Source organism: Camelina sativa, chromosome 4, assembly GCF_030686135.1.
Source record: "Camelina sativa cultivar CO46 ecotype springtype chromosome 4, ASM3068613v1".
In the NCBI taxonomy this organism is placed as follows: Eukaryota; Viridiplantae; Streptophyta; class Magnoliopsida; order Brassicales; family Brassicaceae; genus Camelina; species Camelina sativa.
The window spans coordinates 19,285,437-19,308,278 of NC_141883.1; the positions used below are offsets into that span (position 1 = coordinate 19,285,437).

At 37.2% G+C, this 22,842-nt stretch overlaps 3 protein-coding genes, 1 long non-coding RNA gene and 1 pseudogene across 5 annotated transcripts; 2 read left to right on the top strand and 3 right to left on the bottom strand.

Moving 5' to 3' along the window:
- Positions 1 to 1,399: 1,399 nt before the first annotated feature.
- On the top strand, positions 1,400 to 2,077 carry LOC147945975 (proline-rich receptor-like protein kinase PERK9; annotated as a pseudogene). Its single transcript, XR_015596307.1, has 3 exons — positions 1,400 to 1,543; positions 1,637 to 1,802; positions 1,884 to 2,077. The product of XR_015596307.1 is annotated as a proline-rich receptor-like protein kinase PERK9 (transcript).
- A 714-nt stretch (positions 2,078 to 2,791) lies between these two features.
- On the bottom strand, positions 2,792 to 3,520 carry LOC147945976 (agamous-like MADS-box protein AGL49). Its single transcript, XM_087509435.1, has one exon. The coding sequence runs from the start codon at positions 3,518 to 3,520 to the stop codon at positions 2,792 to 2,794; it is 729 nt and encodes a 242-aa protein (XP_087365561.1).
- Positions 3,521 to 8,388: 4,868 nt separating this feature from the next.
- On the bottom strand, positions 8,389 to 15,644 carry LOC104780600 (uncharacterized). The gene is made up of 15 exons (XM_010505103.3): positions 12,729 to 15,644; positions 12,511 to 12,639; positions 12,205 to 12,396; positions 12,077 to 12,126; positions 11,648 to 11,966; positions 11,437 to 11,563; positions 11,170 to 11,358; positions 10,754 to 10,849; positions 10,260 to 10,429; positions 9,933 to 10,148; positions 9,575 to 9,850; positions 9,328 to 9,475; positions 9,101 to 9,234; positions 8,871 to 8,957; positions 8,389 to 8,792 (listed from the first exon to the last, which is right to left on the bottom strand). Exons 1-15 carry the CDS (start codon positions 15,318 to 15,320, stop codon positions 8,709 to 8,711), a joined length of 4,809 nt encoding a protein of 1,602 aa, XP_010503405.2. The 5' UTR covers positions 15,321 to 15,644; the 3' UTR covers positions 8,389 to 8,708.
- A 2,489-nt stretch (positions 15,645 to 18,133) lies between these two features.
- On the bottom strand, positions 18,134 to 19,271 carry LOC147945977 (uncharacterized). Its single transcript, XR_015596853.1, has 2 exons — positions 18,755 to 19,271; positions 18,134 to 18,686 (listed from the first exon to the last, which is right to left on the bottom strand). It is a non-coding gene; the product is annotated as an uncharacterized LOC147945977 (long non-coding RNA).
- Positions 18,863 to 22,584, top strand: LOC104780602 (L-galactono-1,4-lactone dehydrogenase, mitochondrial). Its single transcript, XM_010505107.3, has 6 exons — positions 18,863 to 20,156; positions 20,274 to 20,524; positions 20,799 to 20,984; positions 21,078 to 21,498; positions 21,842 to 21,982; positions 22,236 to 22,584. Exons 1-6 carry the CDS (start codon positions 19,476 to 19,478, stop codon positions 22,395 to 22,397), a joined length of 1,842 nt encoding a protein of 613 aa, XP_010503409.1. The 5' UTR covers positions 18,863 to 19,475; the 3' UTR covers positions 22,398 to 22,584.
- The last annotated feature ends 258 nt before the right edge of the window (positions 22,585 to 22,842 follow it).

Here is a 22,842-nt window from a genome sequence, read left to right on the forward strand (position 1 = left end):
TGTCCATGAGAATGTTGTGTATGTTTCATATAAGAAGAGAGTGAAATCGAATGTAATGTTCTTGTAGAAGAAGTAGCAAATCTGTGAATAAGAGAATACTAGTTAGAACCAAAAGTAATGATTATATTAAAGACTCATGCCACAAAAGGCTGGTCTCAATCTGAAGATGTAGGGATGATATTTACCATTGTCGAGATCCGCCTGTAACACCAGTGTCCATGGACTAGTAACAAACGCTCCAGATATCTGAACTGAGCAATCGCTATGTCGCTGGACATTACAGCCTGAACAAGGACCAGGATAGCCCACAAAAAGAATTAACACACAACGAAAAGACACAAATAAGTTATACAAATCTATATTGAACCTGCATTCCTTCCACACCGCTAATCCCAACACTATATCTGCTTCTTGAAGCATTCCAACATCATTAGCGCCATCACCAATTGCTAATGTCGTTTTACCATTTCCAGATTTTACTAGTCTTGTCACCTGCATTGCCATTTCATTCTTGAAAAAATCTTGATAGAGGAAAAAGTATACAAAACAATAAGTAAAACAAAATCTAACCAGAGCTCTCTGTTTTGGTGATGAATGACAACAGATGACAGACGCACAACCAACAGCTAGCTCAAGAGTGCTTTACATCATCATCCAACGCGTAAGCAAGTGATTTTCCATCAATGATTAAAGCAAAATCATCAGAGCTCCCACCAGAGTACTTTAACTGAGTCTTTCCATTGATTATCTGAGACAAGGCATTTTCTTTTGATGCCTGCATGATAGAATTAGACACATTGATTCATTCATCTAATGCTAATACTATTCAGCTACCTTTGTAATGGCATCTTTTTCTCCAGTTTTTTCCAGTGATAGGATTTCAGGGGTCTCTAAGTTGATTATGATCTGCTTCATGTCTTGTCTGAGCAAACTACAAGTCAAAGACGAATACACAAAAGGGTTCATAGAGTGGAAAGACAGTAGTAAAAATAAGTATGCAGAAACTCAAAGAGTATATAATATATATTAAGGTGATACTAAGAAATTGATACTCAATATTGATAGCAGTCTCCATTTTGTCAAAACCCAAATTTTTATTCCTGCTTGAGCAATCTTGTCTATGCAATCAGGGACCTGAAAGAAATCAAAGGATCAAAAGGGAAAAGATTTGAGTATTTCAATTCATCAATCATATAATTAGTCATGTAAAAATATCCTCAGTGGTTTTGTTTACTTCATTTTGAAGTTTATCTTCAACAGCAGTTGCTCCAAGGAGAATCAAGTCTTTCTCAACCTTATCTATGACTTTCTCTATCAGCTAGTTCTTGGCTTCACTGATTTTCTCATTGAAAACTTTGTATTCTTTCTCATCAAAGACTGAGAACTTTGATACTTGCATATGGCTCCTGAATATGCATGAAGTGGAAAATTAACAGAGAAATCAGATGTATACTCCTTTGGAGTTGTTCTGCTTGAGTTAATCACTGGACGTAAACCTGTGGATACATCCCAACCACTGGGAGAGGAGAGCCTTGTTGAATGGGTAGGTAGGACTGCTATCTAAACTTACATTAACATGTATACCTCTACTTCAATATCCTCAAGTCGTTTGAATTTTGCATTATTTGCTTTTCAGGCCCGGCCTCTGATAAGTCATGCCATTGAAACCGAGGAATATGATTCTTTAGCAGACCCCAAGCTTGGAGAAAACTATGTGGATTCTGAAATGTTTAGAATGATAGAAGCAGCGGGAGCTTGCATGCGTGCGCCATTCAGCTGCCAAGAGACCTCGGATGGGACAAGTACAAAACATTTTCTTTTCTTCTTTCCTCGAAATTGAGTTTATTTGGCTTAAAACTTAATCTTGATACACTATTTTGCAGATTGTGAGAGCTTTTGAAAGTTTAGCTGGGGATAACCTTACCAACGGAATGAGACTAGGCGAAAGCGAAGTCTTCAACTCAGCTCAACAGTCAGCAGAGATCAGATTATTTAGAAGATGGCATTTGGTAGCCAAAATTACAGTACAGATTTTCTCACACATAGTAGTTACAATAGCAGAGACGAAAACGTGTAAATATCATACACACAGATTTGTTTTTTCTTTCTTTAGCTATTAGAGGCAACAAACAACCCATCAATAACATCCCAGTTTTGTCTCAAAAACACTTCCCATCTTTAGCGCCTCAAACCTGCACTTCTTGTTCCTGTTAAGAGTGCTTAAAACAGTAAGAGTCTCTCTTTCCGGTTTTTGTTTTCTTCTTGATTTGTGTTCATCTTACTGTTTCCATGTGGTGAAACTAAAGAGACTACCAAAACAGAGGATTGCAGAGGAGCATGTGGTTGAAGAGAGCTGAGAAAAAGGGATATATAGATGGGTAATATATACTTATGTTCTGGGTAATTTCTGGCACAAGAATGCATCGTTGTCTTACATGGAACTACTACTTTTGTATCTATATTTTGCGACGTTACTACTTGTCATATCATCATCTCAATCTTATATACTTATGACATCTATATCTTTAATGTTAGTAAATACCTTATCACAAGAAGCAATTGCAGAGATTTCATTCATGCACTTAATAACAAAACAAGAGAAAATACAATACAAGCTAACAAAATTGACAAACATGGATTTGCGTTGGAGCAAAACGTACAAGTTAAGATACTAATAATAATGATCAACACTGTGAATACAATACATATACTATAGGTGAATTATAACCTAGTTAATAGTGAATTAGTGATCATGCCGTCAGAATCGTAATCTTAGCAGAAGGATCCTAAATTATATTGTGACCAATGTTTGGTACTCATCAGTGGCTCCCACAAGTGGATCGTAGCCTGCAGGAAACAATGTTGAAGAAAATTTCAAATCCATCCAAGAATGATCCCAAGCACCATCGTTGGCACAAACCCCAAAATCATTATCTGTCGGAAAATAATCCCTGCCGGACGTGAAAGGATCGAGCAGAGAAGAATCCGAAACACCAACATCCCTATAAACCTCGGAAGCAGCACAAGATCCCATAGCTGTTTCGTGGTAGCCACCGAAGTCGACGTGACCAAACCCTAATCGATCTGAAACCCTATCTTCTTCCGTCTCCGTCTCCTTCGGCTTCGAGTTTCCTCTTCTTAATATACTTAGCTTTCGTTGCTTGATTCCAACTAGGTGAGAATCAAGGTTATCGACATGTCTCCTCAAATCCTCACCCGACAAACCCTTGATATCAGGGAAGTCGTAGCGATCGCAAGCATTATTCTTTCTTTTGTGATCACTCAACGCATTGAATTTGGCCAACAGTTGCGTTAGCGCTTGTGGTTTCTCTTGCGGCTCTGGCCAGATATGGAGATTGTTGTCGTCAGGAGTGTAACACACGAAACCAACAGAGTTGCCGCAGAGGACAGAGAGCTCTATGGCTTTCTTCTTAAAGCCTGGAAATCTCTGCTTGAAAACCTTTCTCTTCATCTTCAAATCATTATCATCATCAACATAGGACTTGGATCGAGGAGCCATCGGTCGTATACGAGAGAGAAACAGAGTAGTCGTAATGAGTTTATTCGATCGTAAGTGAAAACCACCAAAACCTATAAGTGATCGTAATGAGTTTTATTCAGGATTTAGGATATAAGTGAATTTATATGAGTAAGTTAAAAAAAAAGGATTTGGCCTAGACCCCTAATATTAAGAATTTTTGGCCTTTTGGCCCCCAAATTTAAATAATTATTTGCTATATTAGTAAATTATATATTTTCAATGTTCCTTTTCTTAAGTTTCAAAAATTTATTTAAGTATTGCTATTTATTAGTATTTTACAATATATACTTTTAAAAATTATAGTATTTTCGTAGATATAAAGTGTTAATTAAAAAAATAGATTAAAAATTGTATAATATTATATATTTATTATAGTATATAACATAAAGTTTTATTTTCATAAATCAAAGAAAAGTAATAATTATCTATAATTTATTATTAAAATATATATTTAATTGTAGTTATAAGTTATAAACACTTTTGACAACGAAAATGTATTTTTTTTTTTTGTTGTCTTAGGCCTCAGAGAATCTAGGCATGAGTAATAATGTGACAAGTGAAAACCTAGATACTTTGTTTTGAAATATGATGAAATATTTAATTTTTCTATTATCTAAATTATCTTTGTTTACGAGGAGAGAAAGACAATGACGGAACGTGTCTACTCCAGCGAGAAAAAGTGTCAATGAGGAGAGAAAGCAGTCACCTGAATTTCTAGCCATCGTCGCGGCAGCTTATTCCAACAGGAATGACTTTTTCACAACATCAACGACTTTCCCTTCACAACAGTAGCGACTATTCTTGTTCATTTTTTTTTGTCGCAGCTAGATCAACGACTTGAAAAGGAACAGAGCCTATGTTACTACAATAGCATTTTTAAGAATTAAGCTTTCAATAATTATATAATACTACGTAACTAAATATTTATATTAAACTGATTGAATTCCTTTTTTAACATAGACTTTCATCTAATATATATGATTTTATGTGGTGTGTAACATTAGTTATTTTTGAACAAAAATATAGCAAATATTACTTACTTAAATTCCATGTTTACTTGAAATATTACTATTACAAGTCTTACAATATTACTATTAAAAAGCTTTTTCATTTGCCCAGTCTTACAATTTTTTGGCACACTAGACCCTAAATTCTACACAAGATCACAGAAAAGATCCATACAAAGAGAAATTAATTAGACAGAACAAAGCCTACACAAGCTTCATCGGAAATCAAAACAAGATAAAATTTTTTTAACCCTAACAAATTACAAACCGATGCATCTGCGTTAAAGTCACACCAACCATTGATCGTTTGTGAAAAAATAATAATTGAGAACATCAAACAGAGCTCCGTAAAAATCATCGGTTTTATACACCAACAACCCTTCAGTTTAAGCCAGAAAAATCAATCGATTCACCTCGAATCCTTTGATTTTTTTCGGTTTTCAGATGAATCGGCGATTGATTTGCCTTTTGGATCAAGAGAGAAGAGAGAGGATCGGGAAAGAAAGAAAGAAGAAAATGAAAAAAAAAATTCCATTTATGTTTACGCATCAACGAATTATAATACGCCATGTAGCGTTGCTACTGCATTGCTAAGAGGAGGATATTGAACCTAACATTTAAAGGATTTTAAATTATTCTTAAAATCCTCTGTTATTCAATTGAGAATTTTAAAAAATCTTATTAAATCCTTTGTTATTCAACTAAGATTTATATAAAATCCTTTAAAATAATTCAGAATCTCTTGTTATTCAATCAATAGTTTATAAAACCAAGTTAAATCTATTGTTATTCAAAATATCACAACTTTCTTTTACAATGCTATTTTGAATGATTCTAAGAGACTTTTTTGGCTTTTTAGTTAAGAAATACTCCTCTCCCAATCATACCTTTTGAGATAGAATTTTAAAGGATTTCATTGAAAAACAAAACAAAAAAAGACAGTCATAAAACCACCACCATCATACCTTTTGAGATAGAATTTTAAAGGATTTCATGGAGTCTATTTTGGAGGCAAGAGTGGATTGTCAAGCTTTTGAGACAGATTGTGCAGAGCTTATCGCGATGGTGCAGAAGCCCGACGATTGGCCAGCCTTTACGATTTTACTGGAGGATTTCTCTATTCTCAGATCTTCTTTCCCTTTCTTCACTCTGGACAGGATCCCTCGTGAGTCTAACACAAGAGCAGATTGTTTAGCCCGGTCTTCAAGGACCTTAGTTTCTGAAATTTCTTTTGTAAACTTTTTCCCTCCGGTTTGGGCGACCAATCTCGGAGTTCTCTTTTAATTTTAAATGTGTGGTTGGAAAAAAAAAAAACCACCACCATCTCAGGTTCGGTAAGCTTTCTCCGCAGATCTAACTCCGACAACTCTGGAAACTCTCTCTCTCTCTCTCTCTCTCTCTCTCTCCCCTTGTTCTTTCTTCTCCTCAAGTGTCCTTCACCTTCTTCTTCTTGCTTTTGCTCATCTTCTTCACTTAGTCTCTTCCTCTGTTCTTCATCTCACTAAAAGCTTCTTTTTTCTTTCTTGCATGATTTAGGCTATGTGGTGGTGTGATGGTGTCTCGACAAATTTACGTCTTCATCTCCTACAACTTCACAAAATAAGCGACATATATTCTTTCTTTCGTTTGTATTGTAAAATATTTTAAAATCACACAAAGTTTACTAAATAAAATCTCATATAATCTCATAGAATCACATTTCATTTTCTAAAAAGAAAAATAAAAAAAAATCCAAAATACAATCAAATCTCTTAAAAATCTCTGAAATCTTTCAAAATTCTAAAATATTAAAATCTTACCAAATCCTTTTAAATGTCATAATACCTCCCTCTAAGTTCCTTCCCACATAATTGATTCTTCTCTTAACTGACCGAAAAATGAGTTTTTAATTAGGTTTTTGGGTCCCAGTTACAAGAGAAACCATGAGAGCAACTCCCACTGAAGATGCTCTTACAAGCTCAACATCTGTAAATAATATGATTACCAAGACAACAAGAGATAGACGAAAGTGCATTCTAGCAGCCAAGAAAAAACGAACCGGGACCTACAAGGATCTCAAAAATTACCACTCCATTTTGTAATCACAAATTTCACGATAAATGTATTGCATCCTAGTTACATCACAAAACAATATGTCTTAATTATAGAATAGAAATAGTACAAATTATAATATAATTTAAATTTCAATAAAACAAACGTCAATCATAACATAATATTTAAGCTATTGCAAGGGTTTTAAAATTGTTCATAATTTGGAAAAGGATAAGCTGATCAATTAAAATAAATAATATAGTTAATGAATAGAAATAAAACAAAACCAAAAAAAGACATCAAAATAAAAAAAACAGTAAATACATTAAAAAATCTTTATGACTTTTAACCCAAAATATATATCCCTCCTATTAATTGAAAAGTTTTTAACAAACTAACATTAGTTTTGTAAACAATTACATCACAATTCCATTGGAGATTAGGCAAATTAATTCATTAACGAGAGGGATAAATACGTCATTTAAGCATTTATAATTCGGATATAATTCGGATTTATCTTAGCTTCACCTATTTTTTTTTTAAGTGGTAACATATTTTACTATTCCCATTCCAGTTAATTTTAAAAATATATTATTCTTGGTTTGATTTGTTATTTTATTATAGTCAAATTGACAGGATAGTGTTGCAAAAAATATAAAAAAAATGAAAAGGATTCTAAAATCAAAGCTATATATAAAATATATATAGATGTAAAATCAAATTAAATAAATGAGAATCTTTATATAGCGAAAAAATGTCATGGATACGGGGCAAAACTGGATGTGTTGGGCTCAAATTATTGAATTCCGTCTACATTTACATACGCGTTATTTATGTATGACCAAAACCGGAAAATAAAATCCATATAAACTAAATAACTCAAAACATAGAGCAATAATAGAAAAATTAAATAATAAATAAATATAATAAAATAAACAGATTTTAATTTATATGTAAACAATTTTGCCGGTGTTGTAGCACGATTACTACCTAGTATATAATACAGATAGATCCATTTGGATAACATCTTTGACTCTCGAGCCGCTCACTGAGTCACTATTCATCTATAGCATGCATGGAAGTTTGAAGTTTGAACTATGTCATATCCATTGTGATACAATATGGACGATTACTAATATACCTCTTTTTTATCTATTTTCTTATTTTTCAACAAGTTATATAATCAATTAATCATCTTTACTTGAAAGTTTCCATTCGCCCTCCTAAATACTATCATGACTATATTATTAGCACAACTTGCGACTTGTGACAGATACTCCCCAAGATCGGCAAGTAGCATGAGGTTTTCATACATCCCACCAATATCCCTAGTGAACGCCTCTTGGATTGCCTCCACGAATCACAAACCAAAAGCCAATTCCTAACCAACATAAGTCCTAGTATTGTTTGCTTTCTCACCCGCGAGTTCACCTACATCCCTCAAATTTCGTCATTCTCCAAGGAACATTCCCAAAATCCCAAAAATCATCTTTTAAGAGGCGTTCCATCTTTAGTCTCGGTTTGCAACCCATCTTCCAAGTACTACAATCCTATTTTAAGAATACCGTTTACGGTTTAATCTTAAGAGTTGGATTGGTGTTTACTTAAAAATCAAAAAGATCAAGAGAAACAGAAGAAGGATACATAGATTTAAAAGTTCTACTAATGTATTAACAATTTTAGTAAATGTTAAGAGATGATACATATAGGCATTACACTGGTTTAGCGTTTCTCCAAGTTCTATCCTAACTTTTAACTTCAATTAAATTAGTTGTTAAGATAAGATAAGATAGTATATGATGATAGAGATGACCGACGAAATAGAAGGCTATGTAATAATAATATGAACATATAATCCTTAATGTGACAAGGATTTAACCAAGAAAACTACATAAGGTCTTCTAAGACCCTTTCCGCTTAAAATACTTTTGCTTAATCTTAAGACAAAATCTTCTTCCCCATCCTCTCTTAGAACGACTGAGATGAGTAAATTACATCCTTTCCTCTCGAGTTTTCGTTCTGATTGTCAAAAAAACGTACTTACTTCTTTGGTAGTATGTACTTGCGAGATCTCCTAAACTGTAGCAACAGAACTCTACTTGGCTGTTTTTCTTTTGGTTCTTTTTGATTTAGCGTTTCTCGTAGAAGAGAACCTGTGGTTGCAAGTGTCCTCTTTCAGACATTGTAAGAACATCACTCCAGCTACCGATCACCTGAAGATATAACATTAAATGGGTGACAATGTAGATGAGTGTATCTGCCTGCAAAGCCCATTGTATTGATGGTCTTACCTTAACGTTTTTGTCATCGTACATGATCCACTGATCGTGCTCATGACTATATGCAAAACAATGATAATGTTGTCCATAATAACAAACCTGCAGTTACAGAAATAGCAAAAGAACAGCGTTACCTTTAAGTTTTTAGGGTAAAAGCATAGGAGGAAAATACAAAACACAGTTGGTTTTACGTTCAAAACCACTCTTCTGCTAATGTCATAGGGAAGAAGAAGAATTCGTACCACGGAAACTAAGCTATATGTGCTCTTAGGGTCCAGACCACGATACATGATGCTGATGTCTATCTCTGTATTCAAGGCTGCAAGAGTATCTGCTATGTCTTCCACAGTCTCACACGTGTTTTGCCACCCTAAAACTGCCAGCCCCAAAATAATTAGTGTCAAGACAAAAAAATCAGTGATCTGAAAAAAGTTTGTATTCCTCAAAATTTTAACACAACAAGTTTTACCTGTTGTAAAAACATTTGGTGGGGTGGTTAGAATATGGTGGATATGGTTGGGTTTCCCACACCCACCAGTTTCGGGATCACAGGCTAGTTGATGGTTCACCTCGACAAGATTTAGAAGTTCGTCAAATGAATTCTCAGGGTATGTAACCTACAAGGCATAAAGTGGGGAATACAACAGGGAGTTATCTAAAAATATGTGAAAACTCAAGTCTAATGAATAATTTATATAATTAGCATTTCTTTTTACCTTCATGGTGCGTAGGGCACTAGCGTTGATGTTATGGAAAAAGGAAGTGTACTTCATATGCCTGGACTCCAGCCCACAGCTGTAGCAATTCAGTTGCTCAAAAATATCCATTCCAAACAGAGAATGGGCAATACATGTGCGATTGGCACAGTCCCATGAACCCGTACTGTTGCTCTCAGCAGATTCTGTGTCAGACAGGCTTGAGCTTTGAGCAAACGAGCGATGAAGGCAGTCGAAGATTACAGCTAATACTTCTGACGCATCGTTCATCTGAGCCTGTACACCATATGACTTCCAATTTGGGATCCTTATGAAAACAAAAAGCTTACTCTGTAAAACCAGAGATCAATTCCTTTACCTCTTGGAAAAAACTGCTATCTGGATACAAGTTACTCAAAGCAATCCTAAGAGATGAAGGAGTCACAGGTTCTTTTCGTGATTCACTCGAAGCAACGCTTAAAGCAGTAAAAACTTCATACAAAGAGCAGACAACACAAGGATCTCCCACGTGATGGTGCTCTAGTGTTGAACGCCGTAAGAACTCAGCTCGAAACAACTCCAGATTCCATAGAGACTAAGTTCAAAACAAAACAAAATAGTTTTCAGCAAAGAGAAATCTATTGTGCTGGACACTATAGATACTGAATACCCGAGAAATCAAACATTTTTGAAAAGTAAAGGTTACCTGTATGATAACATTCAAAAAGCAATTGTATTCGCCAACTTCATTCTGAAGACCTGTGCCAAATATCGGAACTCCGGTTGGGCTCCAAGACTCCGTTGTAACATAAGATAAACCCCCATCATTGTTTACTTCCAGAAGTGTCGACATATTTCTACCTCCTTGGTACGCATCTGGGTAAACACAATGTTCTGGTGTCAGATGCTTCATAATAAGGGCTTTTGTCACCACAAAATGATCACAGAACAATATGATGAAAATATAGAGAAGGTAGTAGCTTTTGCATAATTAAAAATGAAAAATAATTTAAGACATCTAAAATAATCAGATACTAAAAATGTGTCCTGAGATGAAGAAAAGGGGTATACACAATAACCCATTCTTCATACAAATGACATAACAGTCAGAGAATAGTCATGAAATGGGCACTTAACAAGATATCGCAAAATGTTAAACTGTCAGGCATGATATGTAAATAGAGATGTTTGAATAACTACCAAGGCTTTGACGCACTGCCTTTTGAAGGTCAGCTTGAAACCTTTCTTCTTCATCGTCTTCAGCTTGTAATTGTCTTAATGTCTTTGTTCCCAAATCTGGAATGCAAAGATGGATGATGTTAAAAAACAGTTGCAAGAAATCAGTGTTGATACAGTCATTCCTCGTTGACATAAATGCTAAAACAAATTACACTAGTTACAGAAGTATCAGTTTTAACAAATCTAACTGTTTCATTAGTTCCAACAGATGAAAGCAGTTTCATTTGTCTAGTTCAGAAAAACATTAAGCTCAAGAAAAAAAAATCTCTATATCGGATCATTATACATCACAACTATCAATGCTTTGAAAACACGAGCTAACGACAATGATCATAGAAGGAAAATGAGAAAAAAAAAAAAAAAAAGGAAGGACTTACCACCATTGCTACGCAGAGTTTCAGATTGTCTCTCACCGTTGGTACCTGACCACTGAGATTTACTATTCTCTGTCTCAGAAGGTGTGACCTGATATTTTCCATCAACTAACTTATTTGAAGCTTTGTGGCGTCTACCTCTCCTCCCAGTGCGTCGATCACCAGCTTGCATAGCTGTGCCATTAGACACTACTGCAACACAAAGAAAACAATGAGTGCCACAGAAAGGTCAGTAAACACATATATTCATATTCGAAGACCAACACCAACCTTTTTGGGATTTTATATCCTGCACCTTTGCAGTATCAGATTTCACACAAGGATTTGTTGACGAGAAAACACCATTTGTATTCACTCTGGCTCCTTCCAAGTCATCAACTCGTCCATTCCTTTTCTCCTGGTAAAGCAAAAAACCCAGAAATTAATTTCAAGTGTTGATTTAAAAAACCACAACTCCACAACCTTGTAACTCTATTGTTACCTGATTTATGGATTTTGCATGTTCTTGTAAATCTAAATCATCAACTAGATAATCTGTGGCTGTGCAAACATTATACACTGCCTTTGCAACATTCATGGGAACTGAAGAGCTATAATTCTTTTGTTGTTCTGCCATGTGCTTCTCCTTGGCTTCATCCTCAATTCTTCTCTGATACTCCAAAGATTTTTCAAGTTTTCGTTCCTCCTCCTCTAGCTCTATTTGGCGTCTATATTCTTCGTCCTGTTCTTTTAAAGCTTCAACAGCTTCAGAAACAACGTCAGCCTCTGAATGATCACCAGATGATGCACCCTGAAGGAGGCTGGAACAAGAAATTATCAAGTGAATTAACATTCACCACCAATATTTTCAGAAACAAATATTTTTCAGGTTACACCATCTCAACAAAAAATTTACAAAGCAGATCTTCACCTGTGTTCAATTGAATCAACATTGGAGCGATGGTCATTTCCAATGGTAGCCTATAACACATTAAAAATAGTTACAAATATATACAAGAAATACCTACAAAGTAGACAACAGATTAGATTAGTTCAAACCTTCAAATCTTTCAGTTTCCTAGTGTCTTTAATCTTTTTCTTGTCCTTGGACTTTTCCAGCGTGTGTTTTGAATTGTCATTTCTTCCTCGAGCGTCCTTCTTAGAATCAAGAGCAAGCTCAACAAGTAATGCTTCTCTTGCAGCATCAGACTTCTCAGTGGCATCTTTCTCTGCTAACACCTCCAAATGTGCCTGGGGGGAAGAGAGAGAGAGGGAGAAATTAAGATGGAATGCCACTTAGAACCTGAAAGAACACTGCAACCAATGGAAGAAAACGTAACAAGGGCTTAAGGGTTAGATTCTTACCCGCATGTAGGACTTCACCAACGGTAACAATACTATCTGATAATCGTTGGAGGAAACTGGTCCAAGTCTTAGCTCTAATTGCTGCATCCCCGTGACAATTCGCATCATTTGCGCGTCGATTCTGCTAAGCTGAGATAGCAAACGTACACAGTATTTTCAAAGCAGAAAGGCAGTTATTAGTTATCGGAGCCGTGTGGCATAAAGATAGAAAAGGTTACCTCTGCGGACAAATGTTCTTTTTGTTTCTGGATCGCAGTCTCTATGAAACTATCAGCCTCATGTAAGGAATCCTTCATCCCCCATTCATCAGTTTCACCAGATTCTAGATCACGTAGCTGAGAACTCACGCAGCCATATGATTCTTCATATCCAAATTGATTGTGGTTAAGAGATTCTGCATCTTTCAAAACGTTTGTTATAGCATCTAATTCAAACCTACTACTGATAAACACCAACTCATGGTCACTCTCATTTAGCTCTTCTCTTCGTTTCCTCAGAACAGTTTCAAAGCTTTCATGGGTAAACTCTGCTGAAATCTCCCTCTTCCGGCCTTCTTCAAGACAAAGGTCCTCAACAGTTTGCAGTGCTCCCTCGTAGTTTAAGTGTTCGCATTTTCTCTCGCAAAGGTTCTCCAAGTGACTGAAATCTTTTTCAAGGATCTGCATGATCTCCTGCCCTTGGTTTGTTTTGTCTTCCTTTGTGCGTATCCATGACACAATTTGTTCCTCGCTAGAGGGTCCGGTGAAGATCCATGAAAGAAATCCATCCACACTAGAAGACACATTATTGCCATTAGCAATATCTACAGAACTTGCTATTACTACATTATGCAATGCTGAGCCCATAAATTTCTCTTGGATGCTCTCAGTGCCAAGCAATTTTTCATCCAGAAGAAGACATGAATCTTCAGCATCAAAAAGAATCTCCTCTGTAACTTCACGACCAAGGTCGCCAAAATTAATGGGATTACTTTGTTCAGAATATCGACTCAATCCACAAGGCTGAGACAAGTCCTGCAGGAATTTCAGAATGTTCCTGAGTTGGGAAGCTCCCAAAAAGCAGATGCATATGGGTGACTGATTCAAGCTACGATTTACGAATTGCGAAACTGCGGGTATATTCTGGAGTTTATCCAACGTAAACTGTATCACCTTATCAAGATGGCTAGAAGCCAAATAGTTTTGTCTGATAAGTTGCTCAAAGGCTGCACGTATTTTCCCAAGGAGCTTTGCACGTTCAGGATCATCAGATAATGGCCATCCATCAGGAGGAGGAAATGCAATTGACAGCTTAACCTCTTCAGATTCCTTCTCATCACAACCGTTGCAAGCATCTCCAAGGCTTTCCTTCTCTGGTGAAGTATCATTCCATGCATCCTCGAAGCAGTCGTCACCATCTTCGATATTATCGCCAGAGTGAAAGTTATTAAACTCAGAGTTTTGGATTTTCTGCTGACTGCGAAGCAATTTCATTGCAGCAGAGAGATCCAATGGTTTCCATGGGGAACTAAGAAGTACATCAATCCTATCAGTGTCGACACTCTGAGGCAGAACCATTTGCATCTTAGGCCTGACATTACACATGTGCACCTGCACAATATGCTGCATATGAGCTTCAGAACTCATGAACATCTCACTGCACTGGCAGCAAGGCCAGAACCTCCAAGTCTTATTGCCCCCACAAAAGGACAGTGCCTCACTTATAATCTCATTTGCTTGCCCATCCTTTGAAGCACTAAAGTGACTCTTAAGATCACTAACCTTAACTCTAAGCAACTCTTTCTTCATTTCTTTGCTCATAGAATCCCAGTACGACCTAACCCGATCCCTTCTGTCCACTGTGGAGCTGTTTTTCCTCGCATTTCCATGCTTTCTCCTCTCCCCGTGTCTCTGCCCCGCGCCTAATGTTGAATCTGATCCCTTGTTGTCAACATTTTCAACATTCTCCGACAGGGAAGACTCTGAGTTCTGCTGTATCAACCTAGCTGCAGCTACCCTCACTTCAACCTCCTTCCTTAACTCTTCACGACTCTTGGTAGCTTTTTTAATCTCGTTAGGCCTCCTGGTCTGAACCAAGTTACTCTCAATAGGATCCTCAGCCATTCTCCTGATGGGAATCAACCGAAACTTGTCTTCACCGTTGCCCAGGTTACTCATCCAAGTGGACAACGAGCCAATGTTAGACTTCTGTATCAGAGACCTGAGCTCATCCTGGACATGTGCAATACGAGCCTCAGGTGTCAATATCTTCAGCTGAGTCTCATCCTGAAGACTCCCTTTCGCAGGATCAATAGGATATTCAATGGAGAGAGCACGGTGGCACTCTTGGACGACCTCATCATACTCTCTCCCATCGTTGGCAGCCTCATAAAGCAAGTTGGCATAAAAATGCCCATACTCAATCGAGCTGGGAGAGAGCTCCACAGCCTTTCTAGCAGATTCAATAGCATTCCGAAGATACTTCTTTTTGGTAGCTAGGTCTTCGTAGACGGCAGCAACCTTGACGCACAAAGTACCCTGAACACGGTGGGCTAGGGCAGAGTCTTGATGGCGGGAGCAGGAATCCTTAATAAGACGAATCGCCTTGTTGTAGCTCCCACGCCCGAACGACTTGAGTGCCTTCTCGCATTCCAGCTTGACGACAGGTGAATCCAACGGCTCCACATTAGCATCCGGTCCGGGAAAACCCCTCTCATAAAAGCTACAAGCGGAAATCTCAGACGGCTCAACCTCTGCGACAGTCACCGTCGCCGCCGCAGACGACAGAGATTGTTTGGTGCGAGACGCGTGGGTTTTCTTCTTCTGACCCATCTAACGATTCAGCTCAAAACCCCTAATTTTATCTTCATGTATCTCCGCGCGCGCGTGTGTGTGTGTGTGTTATAAAAGCCCCAGCAAATGCGTAAAGATAGTTAAACCAAACCGGAAATTAAATTACAGTCAACATGAGGCGTTTCGTCGGAGATTACGGCAGCGAAGTACGGTGGATGATCGGCGGAGAAAACTGGTGTAGGGCACAAGATAGAGAGAGTAGAAGAAGAACCAAAAGAGTCGTCTTTGTGTTCTCTGTATGTGGGGGAAGTATGAGAAAGCCAAAGCCAGGGGAAAAAAATATAATCATTAAATCGAAAAGGTAAAATGGGAGATAAAAGGGCATTTTTTATTTACACTGCGGTTTACAAACCGGTTCGCCTTTTGGTTTGTCTGTGCAGCGGTGCGGTCGAACCGTCTGAATCTTTAACCATCTAAAATCGAGCGATTGAAGATCGGTTTTTGAGTAGATTAGTAGATAGTGTGTATCCATCATAGTTGTTGTTTCAATCACTTCCACCAAATAAAAACTATACAAAATCAACAATTTTAATTTATGAAAAACCAAAAAAAAAAAATCGATGATTGCGGTTAAATTGTCTATTTTTTTGGCTAACCATATATGAATTTCAAAATACCAAAAACTTACATTGTTCAATAGTATGATTGAATCATCTACAAAAAAATATTTACGAATTATATTTGAATTCATATTAACTATCCAAAATAAAGCGATTTAAATGCACAATACGATTCCAACTTAAGGTAAGCTTGTTTTCATGTACATCATATTAATTGAATGTTTAGTTGATTCTTTGTACATACATCAATTTTATCGTAACTAGGGGATTTTAGTACCGCGCTACGCGCTGTTTATATTTTATTAGATATGAGCAATATTTTGATAAGTTTTACAAATTGATTTTGGAATGCATTAGTTACCTTACTAAACAAAAATTTTAGTTAAAAATAATGAACTTAAACTATCGCATATTTCCATGGCTTTGTGGTCCATATACTTTGGCTCTCAGCCTCTTTCACATATCGTCTCCGCTAATTGTGCAGTTTGATGATGAGCAAATAATTGTCATTGAATCTTAAGCATTTTCAAAATCTCTAAACACATTTCTTCAGTTAAGTGGTACTGGTATCATATCTATGTTTCCAACAATCTATGGAACATAAGGAGTTCATAGAAATTATTAGATGTAACTATAAACCAAACTCTAAGCTTAAAAAAAAATTTGAGGAAAACATAGTTATCTTTTTAAAGTAGAATAATATTTTTCTTTCCTACGTTCCAAAATCGGTTCAATGTTTTCAATTTTGGGTTTGCTACCTTTTTAAGTTGTTTCCAAGATAAAAAAATTATAAAGTATCGGTAAAGATATACCTGAGACTAATGACCATTATACTTAAACCAAGTTGTTAAAATGAACTTTGATTCAAGAAATTGGAGTAGATTCTATTTTACTCTTTAAAACTGTACTTGAAGAAGAACATAAAAGATTTATTAAAAACTGAGTAAAGGGCCACTTACATCTCATGATCAACTTGTGTAGATATTTCGTATGCAGACCACTTAAGTTGTATTGTATGAGCTGGTTACTGGTTATGATCCGAACTACTCTTGCCACTGCCACTGCCATCTGCTGCACGTACGTCAATTGAAGTTAGAAGACGTTTGAGATTTAAACATACAATGAAGACAGTGGAAACATATAACATATATATTCTAATTAGAGCTGAAAAATAGAACCATATATTGGAGTGGACACAAGTTTTGCTGCATATTAACATCCATCCTCATAGTCCTTTCCACGTTCAGTTAAGCAACGGTCAAATACATATTCAAATTAGAGATCTATACATATAATAAAAAAAGACTTTGTGGAAAGGAGTTTTAGAGAAATGAACGTATTAGAGTTTATCAAATATGATTTTAAAACAACAGTAATTAGAGATCTTTTTGCCTAAAAAACAGTTTAATCAACGGGTACATATTGGTCCTACATGTAGCTTGTCAAATAAGAGCTAAGTTTAAGCGTTGCAAAACTTGTTATTGTTTATGGTTTTCAAATAATATACATCTGGAGCTTCACACTATGAAGCTGGTGCAACTTAAACACAGGAACGAAAGTCCCTCTATCTAGCTTATGGCGACATGATGATATTCAGCCACAACAAACAAAAGTGTAATCAAAAGAACTTAAATAGGTTAGATAGAGGGACTTTTTCGTTAACTCCAATTTTTTTTTTGTCTAGAAAATTCTCTTGCAACATCCTATACAAACCCTGAATAGTAATGTGTGATCAAATTCAAAAGCATAAAAATAGCAGCCAAATGAGTACATGAGAAAGCCTAATCTCAAAATATAGTTCATCACCTTTCCTTTTAATTTCTGAGTCCTTACCGTCATCAAACCTGGAGCTTCTTTGAGGTGTCAGAGCTGATTTGAGTATGCTTATTGAACCATGTTCTAGATATAAGTCGGACCATTTTAACTTTGAAGTGGAACATAGTTTCATACTTGAAAAAAAAAAAAAAAATCCTATGAACGTGTTCTTGAATCTAACCATCTGTAAATATATGTCTTTCCATCATCACTACTCAAGATCTGAAATTTGAGATTTGTAGAGAAGTTACTTCAAACATATGATTTTCTTAGGATACAAACTCCAAAAGTTCTTTAAAATCTGTCAATGTAGATCAATAGTAAAACATCAAGGTTTTTTACTTTATTTTCTCTGACTTCGTTCGGAGTCATCCCCTGCTCTCGCTCTTTACGTAAGAAAGTTTTGTAAACCAGAAATTGAAAACAAACATAGTGAGACAATCTTATTATATCCTTGCCTTACAATAAAATTGAGTAATATTTGGGTTAGAATCAGAAGCTAATGCAACTGTATTCTCAGTAAAAAACAAAAGCAACATTAAGCTATCAAATCCCACACAGTTACAAAACCAACAAATACATTATTTTGAAAAGTGACATTGTTACCATCTGCAGGAGAACAGAGAAGATGCTTCTTTTGAACAGAGAAGATGCTTCTTTTGATCTAGTTTTTGTCCATGTTGAGTTCATAATCCGCAACGTTTCACAGAAGCCGAACCGTTAAGAACACACTTCTGTTCCAAAATCTTGCTTCACAATGTATTGCATGCAGCATCAAATTATTCAGAGTACCAAAAGACGACGACATGTACGCAATCTTATCTGGAGAGTTTGCTTCCGAAATTTATTTGGTGAATCCAAGAGATTGTGGGATTGTGGGATTTGATAGCCTGTAAACAGAGTTGGATTTGAGACGTTCTTCGTAGCGGAATAGGCGGTTTGCTGGAATGTAGCCTTGAACTCCATTAGACTGTAGGTTTTAGGGTTAGGTTTGGTTTTTTGATGAGTGTTTATTCGATACATATATGATAGACATACCGTAGAGTCCATGAGAAGCACTTCTACGCCCATAATTTCTTGAAGTTTTGGGCTTCCCAAAAATGGATCAGCGGACAAAAACGTCTTCCTTGCAAAAATCTCATCAATGGTATCAAAAATCTGAAAAGTGAATGGATGGGTAGAGGGTTGTAGTTGTGATCTTGACATCTTCAGACTTCGGTGGTTTTGTGTATTTGTGGGGATGTATGTGAGGTCGGCGAGGGTAGCTGGTTTTATAGATTTGATTTCTGAAACTGTTAATGACTTTTGAGGTAGTGGCCATTAAATTGGACTGCGAAGAAGAGGAAGTGGGGAAGCTATGAGGTTTGATAACTGGAGTTTTTTTTTAAAAAATTTGTGAGTAAGTTGAATCGATTGAGGTTTCTGGGTTTGTGGAAGCTGAGTCGATGAAGGTGGGTGGAGGAGAAGCGAAGAGATGGCTAATCTTGTGGTCACTCCGGAGGTGACAAACTAAAACTGAAATAGAGTATCTGGTTTCGTTCATATGGATGGAATCAGGACCATCTGATACCAAATCAGAACCATCTAAATGAGTATTTTGAGGGCTAATCTTGTCAAATTGATTATAACGGGTCAAATTATGAAAATAGAAATAATATCAGGGCATAAGTGGAAACTTTCCTAAATCACTAAACCCGATCCTTTCTGCTGTACAAAGAACCTTTCGCTCAGGTTCAGATCGCCTGAAGTAAAACAAAAAATGCTCCGGTCACTTCTTCTCCGACGCTCCGTCGGCCGTTCTCTCGGAACTCTAACTCCGTCTTCATCCACCATCCGTCCTCCATTTTCGCCTCACCGTACTCTATGCACTTCCGGTCAAACATTGACTCCACCACCGCCGCCGCCGCCACCGCCACGTCCTACGCCTCCGGTTTCGTCCACGGCCTCAGAAGCCGAATTCCGTAAATACGCCGGATACGCAGCACTCGCTGTATTCAGCGGAGTCGCTACCTATTTCTCGTTTCCGTTCCCTGAAAATGCAAAGCACAAGAAGGCTCAAATCTTCCGTTACGCTCCATTGCCTGAAGATCTTCACACTGTCTCTAATTGGAGTGGTACTCATGAGGTACAGACTAGGAACTTTAATCAACCGGAGAATATTGCTGATCTCGAAGCGGTGGTCAAGGAATCTCATGAGAAGAAGTTAAGGATTCGACCCGTTGGATCGGGTCTCTCGCCCAATGGGATTGGCTTGTCTCGCTCTGGGATGGTGAACTTGGCGCTCATGGATAAAGTGCTCGAGGTGGATAAAGAGAAGAAGAGAGTTACGGTGCAGGCTGGGATTAGAGTCCAGCAATTGGTTGACGCCATTAAGGACTATGGTTTGACTCTTCAGAACTTTGCCTCCATTAGAGAGCAGCAGATTGGTGGCATTATTCAGGTTTGCATACTCTTCTCTCCCTTGTGTGGAGTCTTGGGTTGTGAAACTAATGGAGAGTCTTAAACAGCTTCGTTTGTTCTTTAGCGGTTTAGGCTTTAAATTCTTGTTTATGTTCAGGTTGGGGCACATGGGACGGGTGCTAGATTGCCTCCTATTGATGAGCAGGTGATCAGCATGAAGCTGGTCACTCCAGCAAAGGGAACAATTGAACTTTCAAAGGACAAAGATCCAGAGCTCTTTCATCTAGCTCGATGTGGCCTTGGTGGACTTGGAGTTGTTGCTGAGGTCACCCTCCAATGTGTTGATAGACATGAACTTGTGGAGCACACATACGTCTCAAACTTGCAAGAAATCAAGAAAAATCACAAGTTAGTGTTGCTAACTTTCGCTATTTTAGTCTCGATATTATGCCTCCAGCCAAGAATATCATGCTTAGTATACAAATTTGCTTCTGGTCATATTTTTAGAGAAGTATTAGGTTGATGCAAGAGCTTTAAGTTTTGTTCACTTTCTAGTTGCTACCTCATTCATTTGGCATAGTGCATTTCTAGCATTTGCGAAAGCACTCCCTCTACTATGAAGCAAATTGATCCCATAAATTGGCTCAGGGCGTAATATTTGTTTTTGTTTCTGGCTGTTCAGAAAATTGCTCTCTGCAAACAAGCATGTTAAGTACCTATATATTCCTTATACCGATACAGTCGTGGTTGTAACATGCAACCCCGTATCAAAATGGAGTGGGCCACCTAAGGACAAACCAAAGTACACTACAGATGAGGCTGTAAAGCATGTCCGTGATCTCTATAGAGAGAGCATTGTGAAGTATAGGTATCATTATGCTTTAAGTCTTATGTCTAACTTGCTTTCTCTAATGTGGAGGACTGAATGAAATACAATATAATTTCTCACCATTGTGTATAGGGTCCAGGACTCTAGTAAGAAGTCTCCTGACAGCAGTGAGCCAAACATAAATGAACTTTCATTTACAGAGTTGAGAGACAAGCTACTTGCCCTCGATCCTCTCAATGATGTTCATGTTGCAAAAGTAAATCAAGCTGAGGCAGAGTTTTGGAAAAAATCAGAAGGATATAGAGTAGGATGGAGTGATGAAATTCTGGGCTTTGACTGTGGTGGTCAACAGTGGGTATCAGAATCTTGTTTTCCAGCTGGAACCCTCGCCAACCCTAGCATGAAAGACCTCGAATACATAGAAGAGCTGAAAAAACTAATAGAAAAGGAAGCAATACCAGCACCTGCTCCAATAGAGCAGCGATGGACAGCTCGAAGTAAGAGTCCCATAAGCCCTGCATTCAGCACTGCAGAGGATGACATTTTCTCATGGGTAACTCATGCTTTCTGTTGTTCTTTATTCTTTCATTTACTTCTCTTTCACTTTCATGAAAGTATGAAGAGATCTTGGTGTCAATCTCTGGAGACCCTCTGCCTTTGTAGTGGAGGAAAACATTTGAAATATTGATGTTAAAATATGTTCATAGACAAAGAAGAAGCCAGTAGAAATGATGCTACATAGTGTACTCTTAGGGGGAAGAGCTAGATTATTGTTTCACTTGGTAGATTCTTGCTGTTTACCAAACTTGTTCCAGCACTGCCTGTTAGCCACTTTTTCTCTCTCTTAATTGCTATTCATCGACACTTATAATGTGCTACACTACATTTTGTCTCAGGTTGGTATAATTATGTATCTCCCAACAGCAGATCCTCGCCAGAGGAAGGACATTACAGACGAATTTTTCCACTATAGACATTTAACACAAAAACAATTGTGGGATCAATATTCTGCGTATGAACATTGGGCTAAAATTGAGGTAACTTTTTATTTTCCATCTAAATACGAGATTCTTGTATCCTAACACACATATACCATCATTTGATTCATTTCCACTTAACTCATATCCTTCTGAGTTCTGATTCACTCACCTTCCTAAAAATTAGTATTTTAGCTAGATCGGTTACTGTAACTAAACGGACCAAAAGTCTCTGTATAAGGAGATGAGCATCTGTTGAGTTTACTATATAGACAATTTCTTAAGTTTTTCGGGTTGATCTTTATTTAATCAGATACCAAAGGATAAAGAGGAACTTGAAGCCCTACAAGCAAGACTCAGAAAACATTTCCCAGTGGATGCATACAACAAAGCACGCAGGGAGCTGGACCCAAATAGAATCCTCTCCAACAACATGGTGGAAAAGCTCTTCCCAGTCTCCAGCACTGCTGCTTAAAACATTTTCATCAATAGGTTATTTCTTCTTTTTGGGATCCTATACATCTTTTTATTGCATCGATAAGTGTTGTTAAGAAGAGGGTAAGGAATGAGTGATGCCAATATATTTGTGACCAAAACTGTACATTGAGTTTTACTACTCTCTTCACAGTTCCTATGAATAAAATTTGTTCCTCACTTTCTCATTCTTGTTGAGTTTATCCCGACTCTTAAATCTCAGTTTCCCAAGTTGGTGTGGCTGTTACAGCCACCAAAGGTGTAATTTATAGGGATGACCAATCCGATCCTAGTTTAGGCTGCATGTCTTGGTTTAAGACCTCTTCCACTGAAAACATCAGGCTTAGTTCTTAAAGCTTTCCATGGCCTTGATGATCTCAATGCAAAAAGCAAATAGAAGGAAATTCATAACTCCCATTACTCAGCTCTCCACTCTAAGCTTATCA